Here is a 25,747-nt window from a genome sequence, read left to right as displayed (position 1 = left end):
TGAAACTCAAGCGAAGGGTTCACGGGGGGAAGATGCAAACAAATCAGAAACAGACATTGTGGGCATCGGTTATGAGGCTTTGAGATATGTGTCACTCGTGTCACGCCGTCATGTTCTCGCCACGAAGGTTTACTGGAGCATAAAGTGCAATCGACAAAACGTGAGATCAAGGATTCTGGTGCATCATTGATCCGATTCCTTGCTGGACCCCTCACGCAAGTCATGATGGGCTGACGGCTTCGAAGCGAACCGCGCTTAAACAGCTCGCTTCGAGCTTCTTCCGCAGATCGAGGATTTCGGCGCTGGCTTGCCGGACGTTGAGTGGACGATTCGCTTACAGTCTTTGGATCCAACAATCTTCGTGCAAGTCTGCGAGAACCGCGGATAAACTAATAAGAATACTGTATTCAGGGATATCAAAAGCAAAGTAATCAATTCCTCGGGCCAGTACGAGTACAACCAACCATAAAGCCAGTCTGCTCCAGGGTCGCTTCTATAACTTCCCTCCCCCTCTTCCCCCTTTGCTGCCCCTCCGATCTCATATCACTACGCGAGGAAGATAACACCAAAGACCACATGCCTGTCAGTCACCACCTCTTTCCCGTTCCAGTCTCTGCTCCGCGCTCCAGGTTTCCACCTTCTAAGCGGTCGCTGCTTCCAAGTGTGTTCCCTGTGACTCGGCTGCGGGCTTCTCGGTTGTAGCAGCAGCATATAGTGATGATTCACCATGGGCCTCGGAGGTGGCTCGAGTGCTTGACTCTCCTGTGGGCATGGCACCCGTTCCTAGCCCTCCCGCGTTCGAGTGAATGGGCTCAAGTTGGGGTTCCCATGCTTGCAGGTCTTGTTCTGCGTCGGCCAAAATCGTTCTGGCCTCGGCACCATGCTCGAAAGGCTGGCGCACATCTCCTGGCACCACGGGAGTGTCGTCAAGTAGGTTCAGCAGACGACGACCATACTTGGCGAGAATGATCTGCTTCTCGGCTCGCTCAATCGTGGCGGCGAAGTTGATGTCGAAGGCCTCCTTGACTTTTTGACGTGTCTATGGCAATTATTAGCATTCAATCTGACCAAGGTCCCGTTTCCCAGGATACTTACAATGTTCGTAAGTTGAGCTTCGGCAACTAAGTTCTGAGCCTCAGCTCTCACGAGTTCCTGCTCGAGAGTGACTAGCTTTGGGCTTGTGGGTTCTTTGTACTTGAGCTTCTGGATTTCGTCGCTGATCTTGGCCTTTTGATCTCTGCTCGGTTGTACGCTTGACTCGATGTTTCTAATCTGCTTCAAAACGGAACGGTAGTCCTCCAAGTTTTGCGCAAATAGATCTTCCTGTTCTCCTATCTCAGAAAGAATCACACCGATTTTGTCCGAAACGTCCGAGATAGATTCGTCGCCAGTGGACTCGCCCCAGTCGGACAGCTGCGAAGCAATGGAGAGGCGTTCGCGACCTGCGGTTTCATAGGCTCCAATAGCATGGTTCTCGGTTTTGATGAGCTTGAACAGCTTCTTGGAGAGCTCGGCTTGTTGGATGCCGCGCAGGGTGGAAATGGAGAAGGTGTGCTTGGAAGCTTCTTTGGAATGGTCGTCCTTCTTGCGGGATCGGATGGAAAGGGCGCGATTCATGATGGAGGATGTTTTTGAGGATTTCTTTGACTATCTTCAAGTACCGGTGTATTTTGAGTCAGACGCACTTCTAGCAAGCTCTGAATGTGTACAAAAAGGAATGTGAATGAAGCAAAGCTGTGATCGTGCGTGGATGAACTGAAAACAGTGGGAATGCGAGCAACACAACCGGTGACGTATGTGGTTGGAGGGGTCGGCAAGACGACATTCCAGAATCAAGGAAAGCCGCCACCACAATCACCATCGATGGTTTGACAATTCGTTATCATTGTCAAACCTATGCTGTCGATCATCCTGTGGTACTCGAAAATGTAGTCGCACAGATAACGAAAATGAATTGATCGATATTAACTTATACAATAACAAAGCCATCTTGACCTCAATGTACCAGATATCTCCCACACTCCATTCGAAATCATCAATGAGATCATACAATACCGGCGCCATAACTATATGTACTTCCAACCTTGACATCGTGGACAGATTTTTCAAATCAGGTAGTCCACAACCTCTGTTCAGTCATGATACTGTCGACTCCTTCTTCCCTCCCTGATAACCCGAGTTCTGCTCTCACTGCGCCTCGGGTCTTGGTAGGACTTGGTCGAAGAATAATCATAACTGGAGCGTGCCGGGCGTTGGGCCGAAGCTGATCGCCGTGTGACTGTCTCTCGCTTGTATGTTGCAACTTCAGGGCGAGACACATATTCTCGAGATTGGCGACTCTTGTTCTCGCGTTGACGAACGCTTTCTGCTTGACGGGAGCCCTCTCGTTGACGAGGCTTTTCTTCTCGCAGGGCGCCCTCGCGTCGACGAATAACCACCATATCTTCTTTGCTGCCGCCGCCGAAACACATGGTTTGAAAGTACTTTGCGAATGGTCTGCTCAAGATAAGATGCTCGATGAAAGGTGAATTAATGATAGCCACCGTATACACTTGAAATGTAGTTGTCCGAAGTCAGCTGTTTCAGATGATAGGGAAGAAGCAACAGTACAGAACACGGCACCAGGCTGAATAGTTGGAAGAGAGACCATAGGAGACATCTTGCCACATCATATACATCAATATGTTCGTAGCGTGCTCATAGCAGGCAAACAAGGCGTCACTTGATGAGCGAATACACCTTTTTGCTGCCCTTGTCCTTGTTCCAAGACACTGGGCCGACATCATTCTTGTACTGGTGGCTGGGCGAGGGAGATGGCTTCCACAACTCAGGCGGTTGAAGGCCCATTCACCACTAATATCAAACGGCGTCCACACTTCGGTAGCCGGCAAAGCCTCAAATGAAGACTTTTGGTAACATGGGTGTTTCTGAGGTGCGGAGTAGGTTCACTGCATGACGGCCTCACGATCCAGACCTGCATATGCCACGGTGAAGGTGTCCAATGAACCTCGTATCACCACTAGAAATCGAGACCAGGGTCAACACGAATGAAGGCAGATCCCGCCGTTCCATGGCAAAGCAGGTCCAACGTCCTTCCGAAACTGCTTGAGCCGCAAGTGTTAACCAACACCACCACCTTCCCCTGTTGCGACGCTATTCAGACTTCTTACCCTACGACAACATAGTCAATGACCATGACTTCACCCTCCAGCAACCCCCCCGTGACCAGCCCTTTCATGAAACTTCCAACCGAGATCCGCCTCAAAATCTACACGCACCTTTTCTACTCCCGTAAAGAGATCAAGATCGAGCCCGCCAAACCGGCTTCGCAGGGCGCCTTCATCTTCGTTTCTGACACCAAAGAGGACAAGGAAACACCATGGCTCCTCCGCCCACCCACCGCTTCAGGCCTATCATCTCAAATTCTGCGCATTTGTCGACAAATCCACCATGAATCGCTCCCCGTCCTGTACAAGTCCAACATCTTCGATTGCGCCGCCCGCGAAGGTGTGTCCTTACTGTAATACAATATCGGCCTCTCCAACTTCAGCCTGATCCGCCATCTGAGCCTCGACTGGGACCAACTACAGGACTTTGCCTGGTCTCTCGCCAAACCCGAACAACGGCTCGCAACCAGTGGCCTCGAAACTATCGACCTGGCGAGCAGCCGTGCTTGGATCCGCACCGGCTCAAATTCTCTGGGGCACAAGGTCAAGGTCTACGATCGCCACCTGTGCCAGGCCGCGCTCGACATCTGTCAGAAGCACGCACAGCTACGGGTCGTCCGGCAGTCCGATAGCTACTGGATCAAACACAAACCGAGAGAGTTCAAAGTGGCGGGCAAGATCATCACCAAGCGCAAACAGTTCCACAAGATAAGATGGCACTTTCTCACGGAGAAAGGGGCAAGAAGAACACATGATGATTTCAACCATGTTGTAGAACTGCAGGGCGAGATGGCCAGCTTGACTGTCCACGCTACGAGGGATCCAGAATACACGCCGTTGCCCCAGTTCTAAGTGACCGCAACAGGACAAGTGTTCGGCGGATCCACGACTTCTGGACCATCCGTCTCGTCCCTAAACCTCCCGTCCAAACTCTTGAAGTGATATGAACACGAACACATCGTGATATGATCATACAAAAATCAACCCGGCAATCATCTGATTAGGTTATCTGCATCACCGAGAAACCTCTACTGTCTGCGAAATAGCAGCCGCCGCCGCTGCTGCCGATGGAGTCGAAGGCCGACCACCTGCTTCTGTGCTGGCTCGATCTGGCGTAGCTGAATATCGTGGAAAAGCCGCTGCGGTCGATGCTGCTGGATTTGGTGTACCTGGCGTGCCAGAGCTCTGTCTGTGAAGCGGATATGGCGTCTGGGCTTGCTGACCTGAATATTGTCTCGGCGGATAGTTCTGTCCATTGACCATTGGCTTCTGAGGAGAGGCCGACCTCCCAACAAGGTTGTTATCCTGAGCCTTCTGTTGGTAGTTCGGTTGACTCGGTTGGCGAGCGAAACCAGGAGTCTGTGCATGTGCAGTACTCGCTCCATGACTTCCATAACCGTTCTGAAGGGGTCGCTGGAACTGTTGTATTGTTGGTCGCGAGGGATATGTAGTGGCGGAAGCTTGGTATGGTGTTCCCGAGTATACAGGCCGCGGCACCGTCGGGGTCTGGTAATTTTGTGCTCTGACACCGTATGCAGCCGTTGCCGGTACTGAAGCATTGTAACTACGAGCCTGCGTGTTGTACGAGGGCTGTGCCTGGGCATAAGCTGGGCGAATTTGAGGAGTGATAGCTGGACGACTCGCAGCAGCAGCAGTTTGTCGGCTGATTTGCTGTCTCCACGTGTAATCATCAACCTGTCCTGTTCCTGGATAATCGGGCGCCTCAACCAGTATTCTTGTGGAGATATTCAAGTCTTCGAGCTGGTCGCCATCCAACTTGGCCACTGCGAAGGGCGGCAATGACGAGACCAATATGCTTAGTTGATTTCGGAGCATTTCATATATGTCGAATTCGGCGTTTGGCGGTTTTGAGATGTTGCTGGCGAGGCTGCGGTTCCGTTGATACGAACTCAATGTTTCGATCAATGCTGACACTTCTTCCAGCACATCATCTACATCTTTGTCTTCTTTGGTAGGCCCGAAGTCTTCTTCCGGGATTGGCTCGAAATTGGCAACAGTGTCGGCGAATTCGTTGTCTTTGCTTTCTTGCTCTTTCATGTCGCTCTGGGTGTCCTCGGACTGTTCTGCACTGAAGATACTTGTTAAGCGTTCGTCGCCGTATTTATACCACCAATAACGGCTTCTTTCTTGCGCAGCTATCAAGGGAGTCCTCTTTTGCACATCAGAAGGCGTTCTGAACATACTCGTGTTGTCAATGCTCGGAGCGAAACTTGAATACACCGAGTGGAATAGTGCCTCGCCAGTCACTTCGGCTCCTTTCCGCGAACCGTTGGCTGCGAACGCCGCTTTGTGGTCAGCTGCACTGGCAGTGGTTTGTAGCCGCTTGCTCTCTTGGTCCATTTGCTCGCTAGCTTGACCATACGATATCCAAGCCCCAGTAACCTGTTGAGTGAATTTGTAGTTTTTCGCGGTGATGTCGTTCCGGGTCGGATCAGGATACGGTACAAAGTCAAGAGTGCTGCCAACGGCGATATTTTTGGATAGCTGGGGTGGTTTCAGCGGGTTCAGTCGGTTGGCAGGCTGGAAGACGGAGCCAAACTGTCGCTTCGGTAACTTCTGTTTGGGCGCATCACCACCTAGCGTCGTGAAATCGGTGATCTGGAACTGTCGTTTGAACCCTTCCGGCGGATCCCATCTGTAAAACTCCTCGGATACAACACCGTCTTCTTCCGGTCTTCGAGTCTCCAAGCCAGAATACAAAATCTGAGTCCTTCCGTTCGCCTGGCAGGGTACAAGTGAGATGAGATGCCGGGGAGACTCGGTGAGAGGAATGGACTTGGTCACATCTTCACCTTCAGTCTTTATTGTAGCGGCATTCGGTGCTTTGGAGGTCTTGGATTCATATACAGACAGCAGATCGACCAGTTTTGACAGTTGTTCCTGCACCTCTTCTCCTTTGACATCCGACGTGGATAAGTCGTTGGAGATTGCAGTCTTGACAGCGGCCACATCTTGTCTGAGTGCATCAAAGGACTTGTAGGACCCTGCAATGATTCTTTCTTCGATGGTGTCGCTTGAGGATTCGATCTTGGTAAGGCGCGCTCTTTTCAAATCTGGGGCTTCTGTCTCGGACGACTGTAGAGGATAGTTCAAAAGTGAAGGCTTTGTGTCGTGTCTGCGAAATATGTCAGATGAGGGGAGAAACACTTTCAACACAATACATACTTGCGAAGCAGTTGTAACACATTTTCCAAAGCAGCTTGTAATGGGGAGGTCTCGACGGCTGAAGGGGAAGTCGCAACTTCAGGAGATGGCGTGCGTTTGCGTTTCCCCAAGTGAGAAGTCGAGCCCAAGGTACTGTCCTCAGGTTTCGATATTCCGTTGGTTTCTGCCATGATCGCGCGCAGACTTCCTTCGATGTGCTCGACCGGTATTGATGATATATTTTATGGTGTTGAGGGATAATTGAGTGACTCGGTCGCGAGCAGACCCAGATATCTGCTCCTAGCACATCGGAAGGAATGGCGAATCTGTGCACAGGCAGTTGCGAATCTCTTTGTCCTGACACGAAATGCGATTCTGTCGCGATCGGAGGGAGGAACTCGCAGGATGGAGCGCAGTCAGTTTGCAAGGGTCGATCTGCGCAATACAGTCGCAACGCGTAAAAGTCCACGACAACGGCTTCGACAACAACGTACAGCACGCAAGGATGCACCTTCTTGGCGTGTCTAACGATCTCTTCGATCCAGTCAGAAAGACAAACTTCTTATGAAAACTCCTTTCATTCAAGTTTGAGAGGGCGCGATCTGTCCGTGTTCATTGCTGTCCAGATTCGGCTTGGCGCGCATGAGGACTTTCGGCCCGCTTTCACTGCCTATCAAACATGGCTGTGATCCGCTCCTCGCAGCAGCGCATTCTTCGCTGTACATTTGTTGCGACAGCCAGGCACAGAAACTATACTAGTGATTGTCTTTCTGAGAGGGGCTTCACAAGGCTATCTTCGATGCTGATATAGCGACACGAAGCAAAACCACTCGCCGGTCTAGCCGCTTCGAAGTCGAAGCTGAAGCATCAATGGATGGTCATCATCGGGCGCATTTCGCTTTCCCGCTCTCCTGCTGCACTTCAGCACTGCCACCTGCGACAATGTGTACGTGTTCTTGGTATCGTTCCTGGATGTTGTCTTACGCTCTCGCAGGTGCTCACAATACCCTATTCCAACAACCAGACTGTCACACGATCATCAAGAGTCCGACATAGCTCGTCCTCCGCGAAGACACCGAATCTTTTTACTCCTTCTACTCCTTCTGCTCGGGATGATCCGCAACTCAACAGGATCGGGAAGGCAGGAAGCGAGGGGCGCCGGATACCTACATCCTCGATCAGTCTGTACGACGACGACTTCGCAGGCTGGCCCCAATTGAACGAGCAAGGAAATTTCCCTGACAATGATGATGGATTTGCCGAAGAAGAGACTGAAGCGTATGCCGCCACAGAGCTGACCTTGGATTCGAATGGCGCCAGTAGACGGACTGGTAATCAAAATTCTTTCCTCGGCACGCAGCTCGACAATCTCCTTTCCATTTTCATGCCTTCGCATGCTCGCCACAAGAAAGCCGACCTATCATACGTCAATCCTCTTGAGTGGGAACAGAACGTTCGCAAGCTTGAGCATCCGGCTACATTGTCGTTCAGGAAGTCCACACCTCTCCGTGGCATGGTACTTGACTATCTCCACCACGTCGAACCAGCTTTCCGCAACTCAGCAATCTCTCTTGACAGTCCCGACGTCGAACCACATCTTGCGAGCGCCTTACGCAGCGTATTTTACGAGAAGAACCTTGAACTTCTTGCCGAGCTCGGATATGAAGCGACTGACGTGGCAGCTTGGGCCTGGGTTTTCTCTTCGGGGGACGTTGAAGTCGCTGTGCGCCGATATATAGCTCTGGCAAACAAGTCTAGTGGGACACAGAGTGGTCGAATCCCGAAGTTCGTCCTCTTGCAGATCCTGCGCGCTGCGAACATCAGCCAGATGGCCTTCAAGGACCTCATCAGAAGCATTTTGAGCGACGTCCAATGCTGTAAAGAAGCGCAGCAGTATCCTGGATGGCTGTGGACGAGTAGAGTGTGTCTGGTGGTTCGACTTCTCCGACATGCTCGTCAAGCGGCTCCGGATTGCTTCCACGACATCAGCTTGATCATTGAACATCTGTTCTCTGACTTTTACCTAGGTCAAGATCGTCCACTCGAACGCCCTGAACTGAGACGGTTGACACACATTTTCAACCGGTTTCTTTCGCTGATCGCTCTATCCACTTTCAGGACGCCCTTCAGCACGTATCTGATGCAACAAAATGCACAGCTTGCGTTGATTAGGCTCATGGCTAACTTCAAGCCCCAGTTACCCCTGACACGTGAAGGTTATCGTGCGCTCGCAGCTGTGCAATTACTCCACCCAAAGACTGGCCATGAAAGGACATGGGCGGATGCGAAATCACCAGCATGGCCACCATGGCGACGTATCAAATCTGGAATTGAGCAGGATCTCGAGTATCCCGGCAGGGACAGCCGCGTTATGAAGCTGCTGAGGCGGATGAATCAAGCAGGGTACACCCATGGCCTGTGGGACCAAAGTGCTGCTGTTTTGGCAGGGTGGGACACGGACAAGAGCCCTACAATTCAAACACGAGCACTATTGATGCGACAACAGAAGCCTTGGACTACTCCACGGCAGTCAACCAATTCTCTTGACGGCCAGTCTCATGATGCGGCAGAATTGTGGGCCGCGCGGATTCGAGCTACCAGAACAAAACGAGAAGCTTGGGCTTCTTTCTGTGCCTATGAGAAATCTACAGAGGTGTCCAAACGACGATATCAACCGTACTTTGCAATGTTTGACAAGCTACTCGCTCAAACTGCATCAGCATCATCAGGTTTGGGATCCAAATACCTTCCAGGAGACGTCAAGGAGGTGTTCGAAGACCCTACAAATCCGCGAGATCTCATCTATGTCGAAAAGGAGCTTCCTAGCGTGGATCAATTCTACCAGGACATGTTACAGGCCGGCATTTTTCCAGGAGGCAGTCTTTTGAGCAATCTGTTGGATCATGCTCCAAACATAGAAGCTGGTTTGTCCTATATTCACGACAGTCGTTGGGATGCCGTGACGAAAGACGTCCTTCGGCATGCTGAAAAGTATCCATCTACCATCATCCGCGACGCCGTCGATCGCATTCCTGGTCTTTGCTTAGCAGCTTTTGTCTGGTTGTTATGCAGGCATGGCTATCATACGCATTCAACCTTTTCCATCAAAGTCAATCTGTCCAGTGAGGATCAAAACCCCCAGAGAAGCAACCAACAAACTGTCTCTCCCTTGAGATACGCATGGCAACTTCTGGCTGTTGGGAGAAATACTGACATTCGTGCTTGGAACGCGTTTCTTAAAGGAGCTGGAGCCTGTCTTCGAGACGTCAACAACAAGTCCAAAAGTCAATCCCTGTCCCATAGCGATACACGTGTCATGAAACAGGAAATCTGGCGTCTTCTGTGGGACTCTTTACAAAGTGATGCAAAATCGAATATAGATGCAGACCTCGAATCCTTTCGACATTTGGCAGGTATCATGATCCTCCTTGTCAGAGACGTGAACCAACGCCGTCTCCACATACCGTCCCGACGACTTGGACTGCTCACCAAGTCGGTGTTCATGCGTGCCATCTATGGCCATCCAACCGACACCTTCCTTCCGTCTTCGAAGCTTCCCATCCTGAAGTATCCTGACGGAAGCGATCTGAGGCTGATGCTCAGGGTTCTAGTCTCGACTAGTGATGTTGAGGGGATCATAGCTTTGGTGGCGTGGATCAACCAACATGCCGACAGCTACACACCGCAAGACGGACAACGTGCAACGGGCGATGGCGGTCGAGATCAATCTTTGTTCCGCTCGTTATTGTGCATCATCCGGCTCTTCCTAGAAGGCAGTCCGGCAAAGCCCGGCGACAAGGACGGGAATGTATTCGAGACACCCTTGACCGTGAAGCCAGAAATGGTTCGACAGGCTCGGGATCTCTGTGAGCCTCTGGGCTGGCCTTCAGACGAGGAGGTTGATGCCTTCCTTTCACGTGAAACGGACTGGATGGCACGAGTTGCTCGGATCGTGGACAAAGACATTCACAGAGAGCAGCAAAAGGACAGCAAGTCCGGCTTCGACGACAATACGAATGACACCGGAGCGGAAAGCAATGCAGATCATCAAAATGAACTTGTCTCAAACGACAAAGTCAAGATTAGGAAGATAGCTGCGTATTAGTGTTAATGGCTATAGAGTGAAGCTTGTATCGAGTATGCCTCCCAGTATTCCAGAGATGGATCGTTACTCTTACAGTCACTGTTACAAAGTTTTGCACTACTCACAATCATTCGCAGGTTGTGGTAGTAGCACACGGGACGAGGCTGGCTACAATGCTCTACGGGTGGACAAGGCTGTACAGTACCTCGGCATATCCCTCCATGGTGCTTCCAAGTAGACCTCCCTTTTCGTTTCGAACAATACATACAAGCAGGGTAAGCTACACTCTAGTCAATTGATTCTACGTGCAAGAGCACCCTCTGCTCATTGGTCTTGTCGACGCTATACGAGCCTTTCCTCAATCACAGTCGACACGGCACTCATGACCAGCAAACGGGCTTGATTGCCTCAATACTTGTCCTCCGCTGCAATGACAACCACAACTCAATCACAGAAAGAACCGCCCTGGCACGCTGCGTTCCCGGTGCCACGAACAACAGAGCCGAAATCAATATCACCTGAAGATCTTCTCGGACGTCTGCAAGCGCGTGAGCGTGGCGGGAAGGACTTTCTGCTTGTTGATCTACGGCGAAATGATCACGAGGGCGGTACGATTCTCTCATCAATCAACATCCCCGCGCAAACGCTGTACCCGAGTCTCGAGGCTTTGTATGCGCTCGTCACAAAGGCAAAGGTACCCCTCGTGATTTTTTATTGCGGGTCATCTGCAGGAAGAGGTACGCGAGCGGCAGGTTGGCTGGCGGATGTGATACAGGACAAGTCCACTTCCACTTCCACGTCCATGTCCGAACAGGAGTCTGCTGGCGACTTCGTTGTTGAGAGTGTGATTCTCAAGGGCGGGATCAAGGGGTGGGTAAAAGGTGGTGAGTCGTATACGGAGTGGATGGACGGGTTTGATGAAAAGGTCTGGAAGACGAACTCGTAGTTCACCTTCGGTAGTCGCTGCATTCAGCGTCCACACAAATTACCGTATTTGGTGCCGTAACCTGCCTTGGTCTTGTTACATGAAGCTGTACTGTGTGCTATATACTCGGCCTGACCCGTGTCCTGGGATCACCTTGTGGCTGCACCCCGGGGGCCTCGTTGGACACAATCCAAATCCATACCCAAATGCAAATTTAGAATCCCACCTTCACCGTCCTTCAACCCGACTCTGACCATAAACTCATCAAACTCCCTCCCCTCGAGCCCAAGGGTCTTGAGATGCCCTTCCTCAATCTGCAAGAGCACAGGCTTTCCGCCTAACTGCTCGCAATATATATTCCAGAGGCTGGCCATGAAGGACACCAGACCCTCCTGATAGCTTGCGAGCGGGTACTTGTTCGCCAGCCGGTCAAGGCGACAGGCCTGCGACTGCGCCGAGACGTCGAACGCGATAGACAATTCCGAGAGATATTGCGCTCGGAGATTGGTCCAGCGTGGGCCTTCGGTGGTTCCAGTCTCCGGATTGCGGAAGAGGTCATTAAGTAACTCTGTCTGTTCGTCGTCCGCGTAGAGGAGGTCATCGGAAATGTAACCCCATGCGAAACAGTCGTCTAGTCCGGGTTGAGTCTTTTCATAGATACCGGCGCCAAGGCGAGACTGCAATGCTTCCATACTGGCCTGCAGTATGAACTCACAGGCTATTTCCATCCATTTGTCGTTGGGGTGCTGGCCAGTCAGTGCGGAGAAGTCGGCTGAAATGCTCACGAAGCGGGTTAGGAGGTCGAAAAGAGAAGGCTGGTCATTGCATTGTGATGCGGTCTGCGTGAAGATAGGGCGGCTTGTCCATGCATGATAGATTTGATCTTCGAAGTCCTGCTGCATCCTGGTCTCGAAATTTCGTTGGACGTAGTGCTCCCGGGCAACGAGCCATTGGCGACGGGAGTCGAGATTGCGCATCGTCTGGTCATGGAGTTTTTTAGGCGTGTCTGCTGAGAAAGGAGTGGTCTTCGCTGAGCGACTGGACAGTAGCACCAGGAATTCCAGAATGTCAAGATTTGTGTAAAAGTCCGGAGATTTCACGTGTGATGGGTGCATTTGATTGAATATCTGGATGAACGAGTCGAAGATGGATAGGATGCGTGTGGATTCGACGGCTTTGGCTTCATCTTGGTGTCCACTGGAGGCAAGGTCGAATTGTGCTTGAACTGCTTTGTAGAGGGTGTACTCTAGAATCATGATGTCCACGTCCAGTTGCAAGTCTGGGTCGGCGCATCGGGTGTCCGCCATGGTTGAGATCCCTTCACGTGGCTGTGTCACCTGAGGATGCTATCCTGGGCGAGGAAGTGTTCGGACTCAAGAGGTGAGCATGATCGTAATTGTTGATGTTTGTTTTCATTGACATGTGCGGTGCCTCAGGTGTTGACCGGCGATATGTCAACATTTATCAACGACAATGTTGGCGAATAGGTGGAAAGCTCCCTTCTCTAATAGTGATCCTCTTGCGAGATTATGCATTGTCCGTTTTCGACCAGAAACAGTGGACTCAACGTCGAGGTTATACCAGTTTGGAGCGATTAGGTCGAAAAGTGCGGTGAAGATGGAGGAGTTGAGGGTCTGGATGAGGCTTGCCTCGGCACATCTGATACACCAAACCCTCAACATGAAACACCTACGCGAGTCCTCAGATGCAAGCGAGATAGGATGGTTGGAGCAATCAATGGTATCATTCATGATGCGCGCGAATAGGTATCTTAGTTATGTCCAAACGCCATCGCTATGCATAAATCTAGACAAGCGTTACCTCTTCTTTCCCTTGCCTCCTTTCACGCTCTTTGTCTGAGAAACCGGGGCAGCATGATCCTCGTCCTTGATGTGATTGAAAAGCCGCGTCTTGGAAGGAAACTCGGCTTTGCATACGGCACACTGGAATGCTGACTGGTCTGCCGCCTTTTGAGCCGCCTTCTTTGCCTTTTTTTGTTTGGCTTTGCCCATCTTGGGCTGCGCAGGTCCATCGGATTCCGATGCCAATGGGGTGCCCTCCAGACTAATATCTTCTATCTTTGAGGATAGTCCGGCCAGCGGACCCCCGGCCAGCCGTTGCTCAACATCAGATCGAGATGCGTAGTCGTCATCAGTCTCGTCAGAGTCGGGCCGTGATGTGTCCGTCTTCCCTGTTGTGCCGTTGGCTGACGGCCTCTCCTTGGGAGCAGGAGCATCTTCTTGCTCTTCTGCCTCGTCTTCATCTTGGTCGCCAACTTCCATCGGTTGATGCTGCTCTGGCACATTTTCTCCGCTGGCTTCCTCATCGGCAATATCTTCACGGTGTGGTGTTGCTTGCTCGGCGCCCCTCAAGTCTAACTTCGCACCCTCATCACGCATCCCCTTTTGCAACTGTTTCAGCAATTTGACATGCTTCTTGCTCTTTTCGTGTGCCCTGTACTGAGCATCGCTTTTGAAAGTCTTGTCACAGACCACACAATCGTACTCGTGCTCTTCGATATCTGACTCGCTCGAAAAGGCTCCTTCATGCTCATCTCTTGTCCTTGACTTGGCCCAATCTGGTACCGCTGCTGCATCCTCTTGCAGTTTCGCCTGTCGTGCTGCCCTCGAGCGTGCTGCTTGTGCAGCAGTTGCGTCGCGCAGGGCCTTTTGTCGCTCCGCTTCGGACTTCTGATTGTTCTGCACTCTAGGGTCACGTTTCCGGACAAAAGCAACCAGGGACCGGACGGCCTCGTTATATTGCTGGATGGCCTCCTCGCGTATTTTCTTGTTCTCCTTCTCCATCAACCGCCTAATTCTTCGATCTGGGGCATCTGACAACCGGTATTGGTCCTTCCAAGCATAACTCTTCCGTGTCGCAAACCCATTCCAATAGGCATAGAAGGGCCGCACCACGTCGTCGTAATCATCGGTGTCTAGGCCAAACTCAGGATAGTCCATGGAGTCCTGATCCTCCCATTGGCAAGCAATATCTTCCTCTTTCGCGAGCTGCTTGAAGAAGTCATTCAACCCTCCATAGAATCCGCTAGGAGCATTACTGTATTCCATCCGACCATTGAAGTTTATCATCAACTTCAATACCTCCTCGGCGGTCGTCATACGGATATTGTACGAAAATTCGTCCGCGCTGGGGCCGGTCGCTTGGTCTCCCCGTAGGAGTATGTCCCTGTGAGAGTCATACCAGGCTCTTTCTTGAGGGTCGGAGAGGACTTCGTAAGCGGACTGGACTTCGGCGAATAGTCTGGTGGCATCCTCGACGTTACCATAGTTTCGATCAGGATGAAACTCGAGTGCCTTCCGTCTATAAGCCTTCTTGATCTCTTCGTCGGTTGCGGTCCTCTCCACACCAAGAAGGTCATAATAGTCCGCTTTCGCAGGGGTTTCTTCCTGCACCTCGTTGGCGTTGTCGGTGGACTGTCCTTGCCCCATGATGGAGGTGCAATTCAGGAGGACGCCCGCAGAAGGACATCCCCGGATCAATTATTGTGGATGGTATTCTAGAAGGTGGAAAATCAAGCCTTGCAGATGATCGACTGCTGCGTTCTCCAACTCATCAACATCAGGCTGCGCGCAAAATACCTCAGTCACGTGCTCGGTTAAGATTGTGGAGGAACAAATCTCCGATTGACTCTTTAACCGTCACCCGTCTGCCAATTGCCAATTGCCATTAGATCAATTTGACTTTTCCCTTATGACAATTGACGGGCGCCGCCCAGATAAACCAGACAATCGTAGGTGGCAATTTAATGGCTCGGTCGCCCCGTTCCCGCCTATCGTCAACCCTAAGAAACGGCATCGACGTCGGTCTAGAGGCAGGGATATATCATCCGCCCCCCATCCATCCTGGCCCCAAACAAGATTCATCAAGGATAAATACGGCACGAAATCCGGAGAAAGACGCTGAATCATTTTTCGTTTTCCCACACAACGAAGGATGACCATCGACTGGATTTCTCTTCCCCCACCTGACCCAGTCGATTCTCCAGGCTAAGCTGTCTTCCGTTCGACCACTGGGATTATCTCACCGATGAAGTTTGGTCAAGGCTTTGAGGCGGCGCTCGCCCGCGACGAGTATCCGCGCGATTGGATTGACCACGCCATTTCCTACAAAAAGTTGAAGAAGTGCATCAAACGCGTCCAACAGGAATTGGCCAGTCTGGGCCTCGACAAGGAGACTCTTGATGCGCTGTGGCAACATGTCAACACAGGCGGCGCAGAGATCGATGGCCAATTGGGGGAGAGGTTACAATACTCGGTAGACGGCAACGAGAAACTCATCTTCACGCCTAAATTGACTATCGTCATTGATCCTCGAGATGGATCCCCCATGGATGCTTGGTTGAGTCCGGACACCCGACGGATACTCAAACGCCTTGCAAAATCGGAGGATGGTCGCCGCCCATCGGTCGCGAGCATGAAGGAAATGATGCCAGACGACCAAGAGCAGCACCTCGAAACGGTCGAGGTACCACTCACGTCAGACTCGGAATTCTTCCAGATATTGACACGCGAGCTGTCGGACCTCGATCATTTACAAAACTCCGAAAGAAGTCAATTGGAGGTTGAAATTGCTCAACTGGGTCGTGAACTGCGTGCCCTGCGGTCTTCGAGATCCAAACGATCGAAACAAGAAATCGAGGCTTGGAGGACGATTTTTGAGCTTTACACCGATGCCGAGATCTTCATGTCTTCTCACGAGGCTGATGCAGGTGCACGAGATGCGGTGCATGCCCAGAAGCAGTATTCCGAATTCAACAAGGCTCTGGCGGGTCACCAGAATCAAATCCTCCATCTCGGGAAAGAGGGCACTTCTGCGTTGGATCGTTTTCTGCGCGTCAATATCAAGTTGCTCCGACTGATCAAGTTCCAAGAGATCAACAACACGGCACTCAACAAGATCCTGAAGAAATTCGACAAACGCACCGCCCTACGCGCACGGTCGTCTGTGTCGAACACGCTGACGCACTCTCGCTTCATGGCGCACAATTTGGCGAAAGCTACATGTTTCACGATTTCGGAGGAACTTTTGAACATCATTCCACAGTTGAACGATTATTTATGTCCTGTATGTTTCAGTATATCCTACAAACCTATCCGTTTGCGATGCGGCCATATCTTCTGCATTCGATGTATGGTTGTTTTGCAGAGGGAGGAGCAGGACCGGTGCCCAATGTGTCGAGAAGGGGTGGTCTTGGAAGCCAGTAGTGGTGAGTTATATTCCGATATCGGTTGTGCGCGGCCTCTTGCTAACGATTTTGCAGAAAACCTCGACAAAGACCTGATGAAATTCATGAAGAGCAACTTCACGGCCGCTGTCAAGGCAAAGCAAAAGGAAAATGAGATTCAAGCAGGAATCGATCGATGGGGCGCCCAGTATGAAAATTCTCAGAAATGCATCGTCATGTAATGCCGCCTGGGGGAATGTTCACGAGTACACGAATTTTCTACGACCTTTTTGCATATGATACCAGTCGGTAAGCGTCCATAGTCAATGGCAGCGAATGATTTTCACCTTCTCTGCATACGGATCATGATAGACATGCAACAACGCACTCCCTCGTATCGCTCTCGCTTGGCCTGGTGAGGCCTCGCATAATGCATTGGGTGTGATTGGTGGGAAAGCACTTAGAGTTAAGTACCTTGCCCGGGGCTTGGGAGTTGATTTATGCCTAAGATCTTCGCCTTCCTCCCCGCACTCAATTTTCACCATCTGAATTATCTCCCTCAAAGTTGAACCTCGTGGCCCTCGCCGTGAGTGGTGCAGGTAACCGCAACGATTGAATGTATGTGCCAATTCAGATCCGACTTATACAGCGAACATATGTAGGTTCGGTCACCCTGATGACGATCACGACAAGTGCGCACAAGCTAGCTGGCCCTGCCCTCAGATCAGCCTCGCCACACTCTGTGCTCGATGACTTCCTCAGATGGTGAACCTGTCTGCTTGTGCTCGTGATACGAGGGTGACATATTGGATGCCGCTATTGATGGACTGACAGGTGATACAATATTGAACATGCACAATGCTTCATGGTCAGCCATATTGGCAGACACCTGGGGGAGCGATTGAAGTGAAAGCCATAATCCTGCCTAGGATGCTATGGTAAGGCTATTCCGCCGGAGAAATATGTCAGAGAACGAACCTCGTATCATGGCCACACTTGCAACTCGACTCAGTTCCCCAAACCCAACCGGGCTTGATTAGTGCGGGTGGTGGCGGTGGAGGGGGCACAGTACTGGTGCTCGACCCTCACTGGCCCATGTTTGATTCAGCTCTTACGGCCGTCGTTTTGTCGAAGTGACAGCGGTGGCTTGGTCAAGATCAATCACATGGCTAGAGCCTTACGACACAAAGGTAGCTTTAATTGCACTTCGCGCATGCGCAGCGCTGCTGGGATCATCTCCTGTTGCCCTCAGCCTCAGGTAGCTTGACGGTGCTACCATGCTATCTCACGATGTCTAATCAAACAGGAGAGTTCACTGCTTCGATAGGCCTTGCAACTAGCATTAATCTTACGACAAGTCAAACCATCCCTGGAGCTGTCACGATCGCAGCTCTTCCGACCTCGGAAACTTTTAGCTTTACTTGCACTGTTGTGGATACAACTTCAACCCCTGGGGCGGAGATTCAAGACGTTAGTCTTACTGCAGACGTCGTTCTGCCTGCGACAGAGTCGTTAGCGAGTCTTCGCGGCCAAATAACGTTCTGGCTAGGACCCTACAGCCCAGTGATCTCACCCCTCACGCTGACCAGCACAACCTGGAACGATATTGCCGGTGTAGCAAGCGGCGTAGTAGCCGTTCAAAGCCACGATCAAAGCACGACCCACCTTACATCTGCCACGCCAACGAGTGCCTCCACCTCTGCTACCACAACAGCTACCCAAGATCCAGGCAGCTCTCCTTCTTCTGACCTAAGCAAGCAATCTGAAGAGCTGGGGCCCGGCGCAAAAATAGGTGTCGGGTGTGGGCGTAGGTGTTGGGGCAGTACTCTTTGGACTGTGTGCTGGAGCACTTGTATTCCGAAGAAAGCGGCTCCACCGAAAGCAGAAGTCCAACACAGCATCGGGATACGAGAAGCAGGAATTATATGGCAGACCTCTGCCACGCACGCATGGTCGCGCTGAGCTCAATGACGCAACAGCAAAGCATGAGTTGCTATCCGACGATCAGATTGAGAGGATGCCGAGGGTCCCAGTAGAGCTGGAGTGATTCCGTCCGAGAACGCCGTGTTGGCCTCTTTGCCTGAAAGGCCTTGATCTAGCATGTTATGATATAGTTCACTTCCCACTGATGGGTAGGTTGACCAGCATGGGTGAGCGTGGTGGAACAACGATTCCGAGCAAAGAGTTGCCCAGTTCGAGGATATTCACATGTCAAGAGCATGCGGTAATAAGACGCAGAATGGATCCATTTGCCCTTATGTCATTAGCCAAGTGCATGCTCGTTCCAATACGCTTCCGGCGGCAACACCTAGATGACATCAACCAGAACTCCGAAGATCAGCTCCTTTTTCCTGGCGAACGCCGACATCTTATTGTTTCCTCGCTGGGTCAGGACTGTTCATGACCTTGGGTCAATATTCTGGACACACCCTGTCAGCCCATGCTGTTCTTGTCTCCTAATCTGCTGCAGTGTTGCGTCGTTATCTTGCCACCACGTGCCAGGCTGTCCCACCAATGCTCCATTTCCTCCTGGGTGTGGCACATGGTCAGGAAGATGATGGGTTCGTTCAAGTTGATACTCACAGCCCGACTTGAAGGCCAAATAGGGAGGCTGTTCAGCATGAATGAGACCATCCCACATAGTTGCGCTCATCGCGAAGGTCCAGAAGCAGGCTGACCTTACAGCTTTCCTGGCCTTCAAGGTTTGACGACGTTACATGGAACGGTCGTGTTGTCGAGCAAGAGGGTCATCGACGCCGTCAAATGAAAGAACAACGTGCAAGCAACCAACTCGAAATTGATGGGATTGTGATATTCGTCCTGTCAAGTTCATTGCAAGCTGAACCTTGCTTCTGCCAGTACTATCCCGGCGTCGTGGCTATCACTGCTTTGATGCTGTAACGGATGAGCCGTCCGGAGTCCCAGTCCTCAATTGGAGACCAGCTCGTTTCTCCCAACTCTTCAGGAGTTCGGTATGATCTGCCGTCGCTTCGATACCCTCCTGAGCTTGCTTAAAGTACTTCAAGATCAGATCCGGCAGATCGGTCTCGAATTTCGTCTTTTCGAAAACCTCCTTCGCGATGCCCATGTCTTTGACCAGGAGCGCAAGTTGATACCCGGTAGCATATCTCCTGGGTAGTGCGTCGGTCTTATAACTATCGCTGGTCGAAAAGTTGCGACCGGTGCCGACATTGAGAACATCGATCATCTGGACCGGATCCAATCCGAACTTCTGTCCTGTGACAAGAGCATCGGACAATGCGACAATGGACGCGGCACTGGTGTAATTGTTTAGCGTCTTCATGACATGGCCAGCTCCGAGTTTGCCCATGTGAAAGACATATTTGGCCATGGCCTGTAGCACGGGCAGAACCTTGTCGACAGCTTCTTGAGAATCAGAACCGACCATGAGCGTGGCTTCACCAGTATCGGTGTCATGAAGGCGCGCCTGAGTGACAGGAGCATCCACGAGTGCGAAGCCGAGCTCAGCAAGATCTTTGCCTAGACTCTGGGTGTCGTACGGTGAAGACGATGAGGTGTCCACAATGATGGCGCCTGTGGACAGTGTCAATATCAAGCTCTCTAAGCACTTCCCTTAGGGCCTCACCGTACCTTTCTTCAAACCCTTGGCAATACCATTCTCGCCTAGAATGACTTCTCTGACCACTTTTCCTTGAGGAAGCATCGTGATAATCACGTCGCAGTCCTTGAAAGCATCAACACTCGCTCCCGCGATGGTCACATTCTGATACTTCTGCGCAAATTCCTCTTCACGGGCGTGGTCGGCATCTCGCACTACCAAATGGAAGTCCGCTCGTGGCAGATTGGATGCCATTGAGGCTCCAGCCTTGCCGAGGCCGATGTAACCTACAGTCTTGACCGACATCGTCTTGGATGTTACTGTGCGAGTGTGAGTGGTGAGCTTTGTGGCAGCAGAAGGCGTTGGGTGGAAAATTGCTTTTGTTCTTATGGCAGGGTCACTCCGAGGATACTCCCTCCTACCTTTTCTACTCCAAAAGGAGCGCGCATATTCCGCATTTCAAAAGCCAACACAACGCTTTCTTCGCTGGCTCTTGTTCGTACTGCTGCCGCAACCCCGACATTCAACTTGACGAGCATGAGGGGAAGATGATCTGGTCGGAATCCGGCATAGAATGGGTTCAGCCCTTCCATCGTGACCTCGCATGCAAGAGAGCTGACCCCACGGGAAAAGGTGACCACGAGATGGACAGGAAATCACCCATGCGGGTTCACAAACAGGGGCACCGCCTCACCATCCAGCCAAATCACTAGCCTGAGAAGGGTAATGGGTGTTTACCAGGCGACGCATTGGTCCATATCGGCATGGATGGGAATATTCCGCCGTCACTCCCCAGTGGTGATTGGGGGGCTCACCCAGTCTACGCCTCACTAGCCAGTCTTATTCCTCGTAGTCGAAGTCTCTTGTCGACCTCCGCATTACAAGTTACACTTTTCGGGAAGCACAGGTTCACAAAACTCTCCCGAGAGCAGGACAAGTCCTCCACAAATGGCCTTCGCCGTCCGGACTGCCACTGGCATGTGGCTAAGTTCCGGCGTAACAACAGCCCCAGAGATTTGCGGATCGGAGGAGGTTCCCTCGCCCTGCATATGTGTGGGTTTATTCCCCTTTGATATTGCACCACCCCTCGACGTGGGACTACCGTGCACGATCTTGAGCAATCGAATATCTCCCAACTCCAGTCGCGTCGCTGATATTTTGGGACTGAACTCTTGAAGTAACCAAACACTTGTGGCTTGAACATCGCTCGTCAAATCGATATCTCAAGCAAAGATGGGATCAATCGCGCCTGAGCCGCCTCTGAAGGGTAAGCAACCACAAGGTCGAGAAGAAGGGTACTGACAAGCATCAGTCATCATTGTCGGAGCAGGGCTGGGAGGATGTGCCACGGCTCTGGCCATGCACCACGCTGGCTTTGAAGTGGTGGTCTTCGAAAAGGTCCGAGAGTTCTTACGACTGGGAGACTCACTTGGTCTGGGTGAGAATGCACTCAAACTGCTTGATCGGTGGTCACCGTTCCTTCGAGCACGTCTTGTCGGCATTGGCAATAAATCCGAAATGATGCAAATCCGACGCTGGCACGATGGCAAAGTCCTCGCTCAACAACCCTTAATGGACATGGCTGGGTTCATCGGTCATCGAGGAGACTACCACAAGGGTTTCCTGGACGCCGTTGCCGAGAAGGGCATCCCCGTGCACATGGGGAATGAGGTACGTCTTACATCCGCGAGAGCATTCGTCCCGCAAGGCTGACGCCATCCATTCAGGTCATCGACTACGACGACGCCGCCCCGTCAATAACACTCAAGAACGGCGAAAAGCACTATGCAGACATTGTCATTGCCGTTGATGGTACGTCTCTCTTCCCCAATCTCTCTTACTCCGGAGGCTTTATGCTCACGCCAATCTAGGCATAAAATCTCGAGCTAGGGAATTAGTCCTAGGTTTCGACGACAAACCGAAGTCATCCGGCTACGCGTGTTTCCGCGCATTCTTCAAGGGCGACCACCTCCGCGGCGACCCTTTGACGGCTGAATTCGTCGAGCAAGAATGCGTCAACATCTGGATCGGCAAAGACAAGCATCTTGTCCAAAACACCCTTCGCAACGGCGAGGAATTCAACTGGATAATTACCCACAAGGATACCGAGGACATCAAAGAATCCTGGTTTCAACCCGGCGACATGGATGCCGTGAGGGAACTCGTCGAGGATTGCGACCCGCGCGTTGCCGCCATCGTGCGCAAGACCGACTCGTGTCTCGACTGGAAGATCTGCTACCGCGACCCGATCCCAACATGGGTCAGCAAGAACCACCGGGTCGCTCTGATCGGAGACTGCTGTCACCCTCATCTACCGACCAGTGCGCAGGGCGCAAGCCAGGCCACGGAGAGTGCTGCCGTGTTGGCACAGTGTTTGTTGTTGGCTGGTCGAGATAATATTCCGCTGGCAGTATGTCCCCTAATATCCCTCTTCTTGTCCGCTGCTAACCACCAAACCTGTAGACAAGAGTCTATGAAAAGATCCGCTTCCCACGTGTTCGACGCGCTCAGACAAACGGTGAAGACACTCGTGATCGATGGCACACCGCGCTAGACCGAGTCGGTGAAGGCGAGGCCATTGATCCTGATAGCATTTTGATCAAGGTATGTCATCTTTCCCTCAGGAGAGTCCGGCAAGAACACGAACAAAGTACTAACATCGGCCAGAACAATGTACTATACAGCTACGATGCCGAAGCCGACACTGTCAAGCAGTGGCCGGAGATGTCCAGAATTGTGACTGAGGAGCTGAAGACGGGGAAGATCACTCCCTTGTGTTGATGTTGATACCCGAGTCGTGAATTTATATCTAGAGCAATGGAGTGGCAAGAATTGGTCTCCGTAACATGGCGCAGCATTTTATGGCATTTCAATTCAATGATCTTTCACCTTGCAGCACCTGTCTCATGAACGGTTCATTGATCTACACGACATCCGTCCCTTTCTATCCATCACGAATGCTACGGAATCCACTACAACTTCGGACTGACACCGTCCTTGAGCATATTCCTCTTATCCCCGTCCAAAATCTCCCAACCCTTCCCACGGAACTTCTTCCCCCAGATACCATTCCTCCCCGGCGCCAGGATCGAGTTCGGATCCAACGCATCTTTGATCGTCTCATTGAATTTCCTCAACGCCCCGCCATTCCAACTGTACGTCTCGGCGACCTGATCCGCAAAGAGCAAATGCGTCCTGTACTCCCCGTAGCCTTCCTTAGCCGCCTCACGAATCATCTCCCGCATCAGGCCCGTAGCGCGCTGCTTCTGGTCCGCATTCGACCGGTCATAAACGATATTGGCAATGTAATGCATTTCCCGGCCAGCAACGCACATGGTAGGAAATACATCAAACCCATACTTGGCATGCAACTTGGTGATGGTGCTGTGAATCAAAGTCGCGTCCTTGCCCTTGGTCGGCGAGATGGGCGAAAAGAACAAATGCGCCGCATTAGGTTGCCAGTTCAACCAATCCAGCTCACGCAACACGGGGACACCACTGCACACCTGCACGCGCGAGTGTAGGTAGTGATCGTCTGGGACGTCCTTGGGCAAAAGGAACTTGGATCCCTTGATCTTGCCGAACGCTTGTCGAATCATGTCCAGTTGAGCGTCGATCGCGACCTGGCTGTCGCCGTACTGCGTTCCGTAAAAGATCCAACTCACGTCGCCACAGGGCAATTTAGACGCACGCTCACGAATCACGTCCCGCGGCATCTGCCCTGGCCCATCGTACCAGAAAGACCGCGGCTTCCCCGTCACGGCGAGCTCCTGAATTACGTGCCGCAGTTGGGGGATGTTGCCCAGTACGCGCTTCTGGGCGAGTGGTCGGATGATCTCGACAATCTGCGGGAAGTCTTCCTCGCGCGGGAACGTGATCATGTAACTCTGGTGGCCTGTTGCCGGCATCAGCCAGAAGCCCATCTTCGTGATGATTCCGTAGTTGCTCTGGCTGAAAATTCCGTCCACGTATGGTCCGTACGCAGCCTGGAAGGACTGCCATGTCGGGTTGTCGGCGCCGTTTTTGCCAGGCATTGCACCCATGCCGGTCCTTAGAACCTCGCCTGTCGGCAGTACGAGTTCCATGCCGCAGTGATTTGCGAAGTGGTCGCCATACGGAGTGTATCTGCCATATCCATCAATATGTTGACAAAGCCAGGCTAGGAACGGAGGAGAGTCAAACGTACCCTACGCCTCGATCGATAGCGTTGCCCAACACGCTCCCACCACCTAGATCAGGGCAGTCGATCCACAAGGGTAAGTTCCGGCGTTGAATCTCCTCATATAAAGCAAAGTACGATACGCCTGGCTCGACGATGCACGAGGCATTATCTCCGTCAATGTCGAGGATCTTGCTCATGCGCTTGCCCAAGTCGATCACGACAGCGCCGGGAACGCGAGGTCCCGCACCGCCGTAACCGATGTTCCGGCCCATGGAGATCGGGTAGACGGGGATTTTGTGAGTGTTCGCCCATTTGACGACGATCTGCACCTCGGTCGTGCTGGAAGGGTACACGATTGCGCTGGCTATCAGCTCTTCCTGATCGGCTATGTGGTAGGCATCGTGCGTGTTACTGTTGGTGACTAGGTCAGTTTGCTGTCGCGGTCATTGGTGGAATGAGGGCCGTCATACGGATGCTCCATGTACCACCCATCCACTAGAGGTTTATCATTGAGGTCGACATTCTCCTGACCCAGTGATTGCCTCAATTCGGTGACTGCCCGATCGAAAGCCTCTCGCGAGATACCAGGTGGCAAGGCAGTCCGTCTTCTCGAGACACTATCGGGGACTGTCTTTTGGGAGTATAATCTGGACTTGGCGTCGATAGCTTCTTGTGCCAGACGTGCTGGGACACCGCTATATCTGTTGATAAGGTCTGGTATGGAACCATTGGTGGTGGTTGTTGAAGTTGACATGGTGTTGAGCAGGGTGATATTCTCTACGGCGCGAGTGGTATGGAAGGACTCATTATCAGACAGTTATGGAAAGAAAATATGTGCCTTTGCTGCAAGTCTAAGTCACCGGACCAGTACCTCAAGCCTTAGCAGGCTGGACCGGAAATCAACCCATCACAATGTCCACGACTGTAAAAGGTAATCGTGCTCGCCCCACGGCGTTGATATCGATCTCAAGCATGGCGCAACTGTCTGAGTTTACTCCGCATGCCCCTCACATCGTCCATCCTCGAATTAAAAGTCTGTCTCCAGGTTGTGTCTGTCGCCTGGCGTGTTCGGCATAGGTGAAGGATGGGTATTTTCCATGTGGCCCCTGAGCCCTGGACCTGGCCCAGCGCCTCAACACGGCCGGACGGTACAGTAGCGAGACTGAAGTCATGTGCCTTTGGTGGATCGTGACTGACACTCCGATATCCCTTTCTTTACTCCGTAATGTTCTTCGAGAACAATAATGCCCAGTTGCAGGCAAAGTCCAGGGACCCCGCACTGCTGACACGCGGCTGACGATAGTGGCTTGTCATCACCATGTTCCTGATCGCAGAACGCGGGCTGGACGGGGTATGAGATGCGGAGTAAGTATTGCCCTGACAAGCAAGCCATAGGGACGGTACGTTATTATTATGTTCATTAAAGCTTCGTGCAAAGACTATGCTCTCAAAGACGGAGTTCTGCTGGCAGGTAGCTGC

At 51.9% G+C, this 25,747-nt stretch overlaps 12 protein-coding genes across 12 annotated transcripts; 6 read left to right on the top strand and 6 right to left on the bottom strand.

Annotated features, from left to right (window-relative positions):
- Positions 1 to 385: 385 nt before the first annotated feature.
- Positions 386 to 1,830, bottom strand: EDD37DRAFT_624984 (Eisosome component PIL1-domain-containing protein). The gene is made up of 2 exons (XM_062816200.1): positions 1,096 to 1,830; positions 386 to 1,039 (listed from the first exon to the last, which is right to left on the bottom strand). The coding sequence occupies exons 1-2, from the start codon at positions 1,615 to 1,617 to the stop codon at positions 641 to 643; spliced, it is 921 nt and encodes a 306-aa protein (XP_062671422.1). The 5' UTR covers positions 1,618 to 1,830; the 3' UTR covers positions 386 to 640.
- Positions 1,831 to 3,194: 1,364 nt separating this feature from the next.
- On the top strand, positions 3,195 to 4,058 carry EDD37DRAFT_678645 (uncharacterized protein; the record flags this gene model as incomplete). The annotated part of the gene is made up of 2 exons (XM_062819656.1): positions 3,195 to 3,520; positions 3,551 to 4,058. The coding sequence occupies 2 exons, from the start codon at positions 3,195 to 3,197 to the stop codon at positions 4,017 to 4,019; spliced, it is 795 nt and encodes a 264-aa protein (XP_062671421.1). The 3' UTR covers positions 4,020 to 4,058.
- On the bottom strand, positions 3,853 to 6,864 carry EDD37DRAFT_307469 (uncharacterized protein). Its single transcript, XM_062811283.1, has 2 exons — positions 6,354 to 6,864; positions 3,853 to 6,303 (listed from the first exon to the last, which is right to left on the bottom strand). The coding sequence occupies exons 1-2, from the start codon at positions 6,521 to 6,523 to the stop codon at positions 4,182 to 4,184; spliced, it is 2,292 nt and encodes a 763-aa protein (XP_062671420.1). The 5' UTR covers positions 6,524 to 6,864; the 3' UTR covers positions 3,853 to 4,181.
- Positions 6,865 to 6,923: 59 nt separating this feature from the next.
- On the top strand, positions 6,924 to 10,671 carry EDD37DRAFT_575473 (uncharacterized protein). The gene is made up of 2 exons (XM_062814390.1): positions 6,924 to 7,278; positions 7,327 to 10,671. The coding sequence occupies exons 1-2, from the start codon at positions 7,207 to 7,209 to the stop codon at positions 10,435 to 10,437; spliced, it is 3,183 nt and encodes a 1,060-aa protein (XP_062671419.1). The 5' UTR covers positions 6,924 to 7,206; the 3' UTR covers positions 10,438 to 10,671.
- EDD37DRAFT_307802 (putative arsenate reductase) lies at positions 10,642 to 11,506 on the top strand. The gene has a single exon (XM_062811285.1). It carries the CDS (start codon positions 10,847 to 10,849, stop codon positions 11,360 to 11,362), a length of 516 nt encoding a protein of 171 aa, XP_062671418.1. The 5' UTR covers positions 10,642 to 10,846; the 3' UTR covers positions 11,363 to 11,506.
- EDD37DRAFT_307362 (uncharacterized protein) lies at positions 11,427 to 12,903 on the bottom strand. Its single transcript, XM_062811280.1, has one exon. The coding sequence runs from the start codon at positions 12,646 to 12,648 to the stop codon at positions 11,491 to 11,493; it is 1,158 nt and encodes a 385-aa protein (XP_062671417.1). The 5' UTR covers positions 12,649 to 12,903; the 3' UTR covers positions 11,427 to 11,490.
- Positions 12,904 to 15,089, bottom strand: EDD37DRAFT_307419 (DnaJ protein, subfamily A, member 5). Its single transcript, XM_062811282.1, has one exon. It carries the CDS (start codon positions 14,788 to 14,790, stop codon positions 13,159 to 13,161), a length of 1,632 nt encoding a protein of 543 aa, XP_062671416.1. The 5' UTR covers positions 14,791 to 15,089; the 3' UTR covers positions 12,904 to 13,158.
- EDD37DRAFT_624977 (SPX domain-containing protein) lies at positions 14,951 to 16,877 on the top strand. The gene is made up of 2 exons (XM_062816199.1): positions 14,951 to 16,568; positions 16,623 to 16,877. The coding sequence occupies exons 1-2, from the start codon at positions 15,389 to 15,391 to the stop codon at positions 16,766 to 16,768; spliced, it is 1,326 nt and encodes a 441-aa protein (XP_062671415.1). The 5' UTR covers positions 14,951 to 15,388; the 3' UTR covers positions 16,769 to 16,877.
- A 939-nt stretch (positions 16,878 to 17,816) lies between these two features.
- On the top strand, positions 17,817 to 18,944 carry EDD37DRAFT_678641 (uncharacterized protein; the record flags this gene model as incomplete). Its single annotated transcript, XM_062819655.1, has 2 exons — positions 17,817 to 18,333; positions 18,374 to 18,944. 2 exons carry the CDS (start codon positions 17,817 to 17,819, stop codon positions 18,571 to 18,573), a joined length of 717 nt encoding a protein of 238 aa, XP_062671414.1. The 3' UTR covers positions 18,574 to 18,944.
- A 251-nt stretch (positions 18,945 to 19,195) lies between these two features.
- On the bottom strand, positions 19,196 to 20,669 carry EDD37DRAFT_307340 (2-hydroxy-3-oxopropionate reductase). Its single transcript, XM_062811279.1, has 2 exons — positions 20,139 to 20,669; positions 19,196 to 20,081 (listed from the first exon to the last, which is right to left on the bottom strand). Exons 1-2 carry the CDS (start codon positions 20,410 to 20,412, stop codon positions 19,408 to 19,410), a joined length of 948 nt encoding a protein of 315 aa, XP_062671413.1. The 5' UTR covers positions 20,413 to 20,669; the 3' UTR covers positions 19,196 to 19,407.
- Positions 20,670 to 21,259: 590 nt separating this feature from the next.
- EDD37DRAFT_307315 (salicylate hydroxylase) lies at positions 21,260 to 22,983 on the top strand. Its single transcript, XM_062811278.1, has 6 exons — positions 21,260 to 21,373; positions 21,419 to 21,777; positions 21,834 to 21,918; positions 21,978 to 22,516; positions 22,570 to 22,710; positions 22,774 to 22,983. Exons 1-6 carry the CDS (start codon positions 21,340 to 21,342, stop codon positions 22,885 to 22,887), a joined length of 1,272 nt encoding a protein of 423 aa, XP_062671412.1. The 5' UTR covers positions 21,260 to 21,339; the 3' UTR covers positions 22,888 to 22,983.
- EDD37DRAFT_307264 (glycolate oxidase) lies at positions 22,983 to 25,252 on the bottom strand. Its single transcript, XM_062811277.1, has 3 exons — positions 24,739 to 25,252; positions 24,293 to 24,679; positions 22,983 to 24,231 (listed from the first exon to the last, which is right to left on the bottom strand). The coding sequence occupies exons 1-3, from the start codon at positions 25,020 to 25,022 to the stop codon at positions 23,079 to 23,081; spliced, it is 1,824 nt and encodes a 607-aa protein (XP_062671411.1). The 5' UTR covers positions 25,023 to 25,252; the 3' UTR covers positions 22,983 to 23,078.
- Between the last annotated feature and the right edge of the window lie 495 nt (positions 25,253 to 25,747).

Source organism: Exophiala viscosa, assembly GCF_022695815.1.
Source record: "Exophiala viscosa unplaced genomic scaffold EDD37scaffold_3, whole genome shotgun sequence".
Lineage (NCBI taxonomy): Eukaryota > Fungi > Ascomycota > Eurotiomycetes > Chaetothyriales > Herpotrichiellaceae > Exophiala > Exophiala viscosa.
Note: the sequence above shows the minus strand (reverse complement) of the source record. Positions and strands in the feature narration are given on the sequence as shown.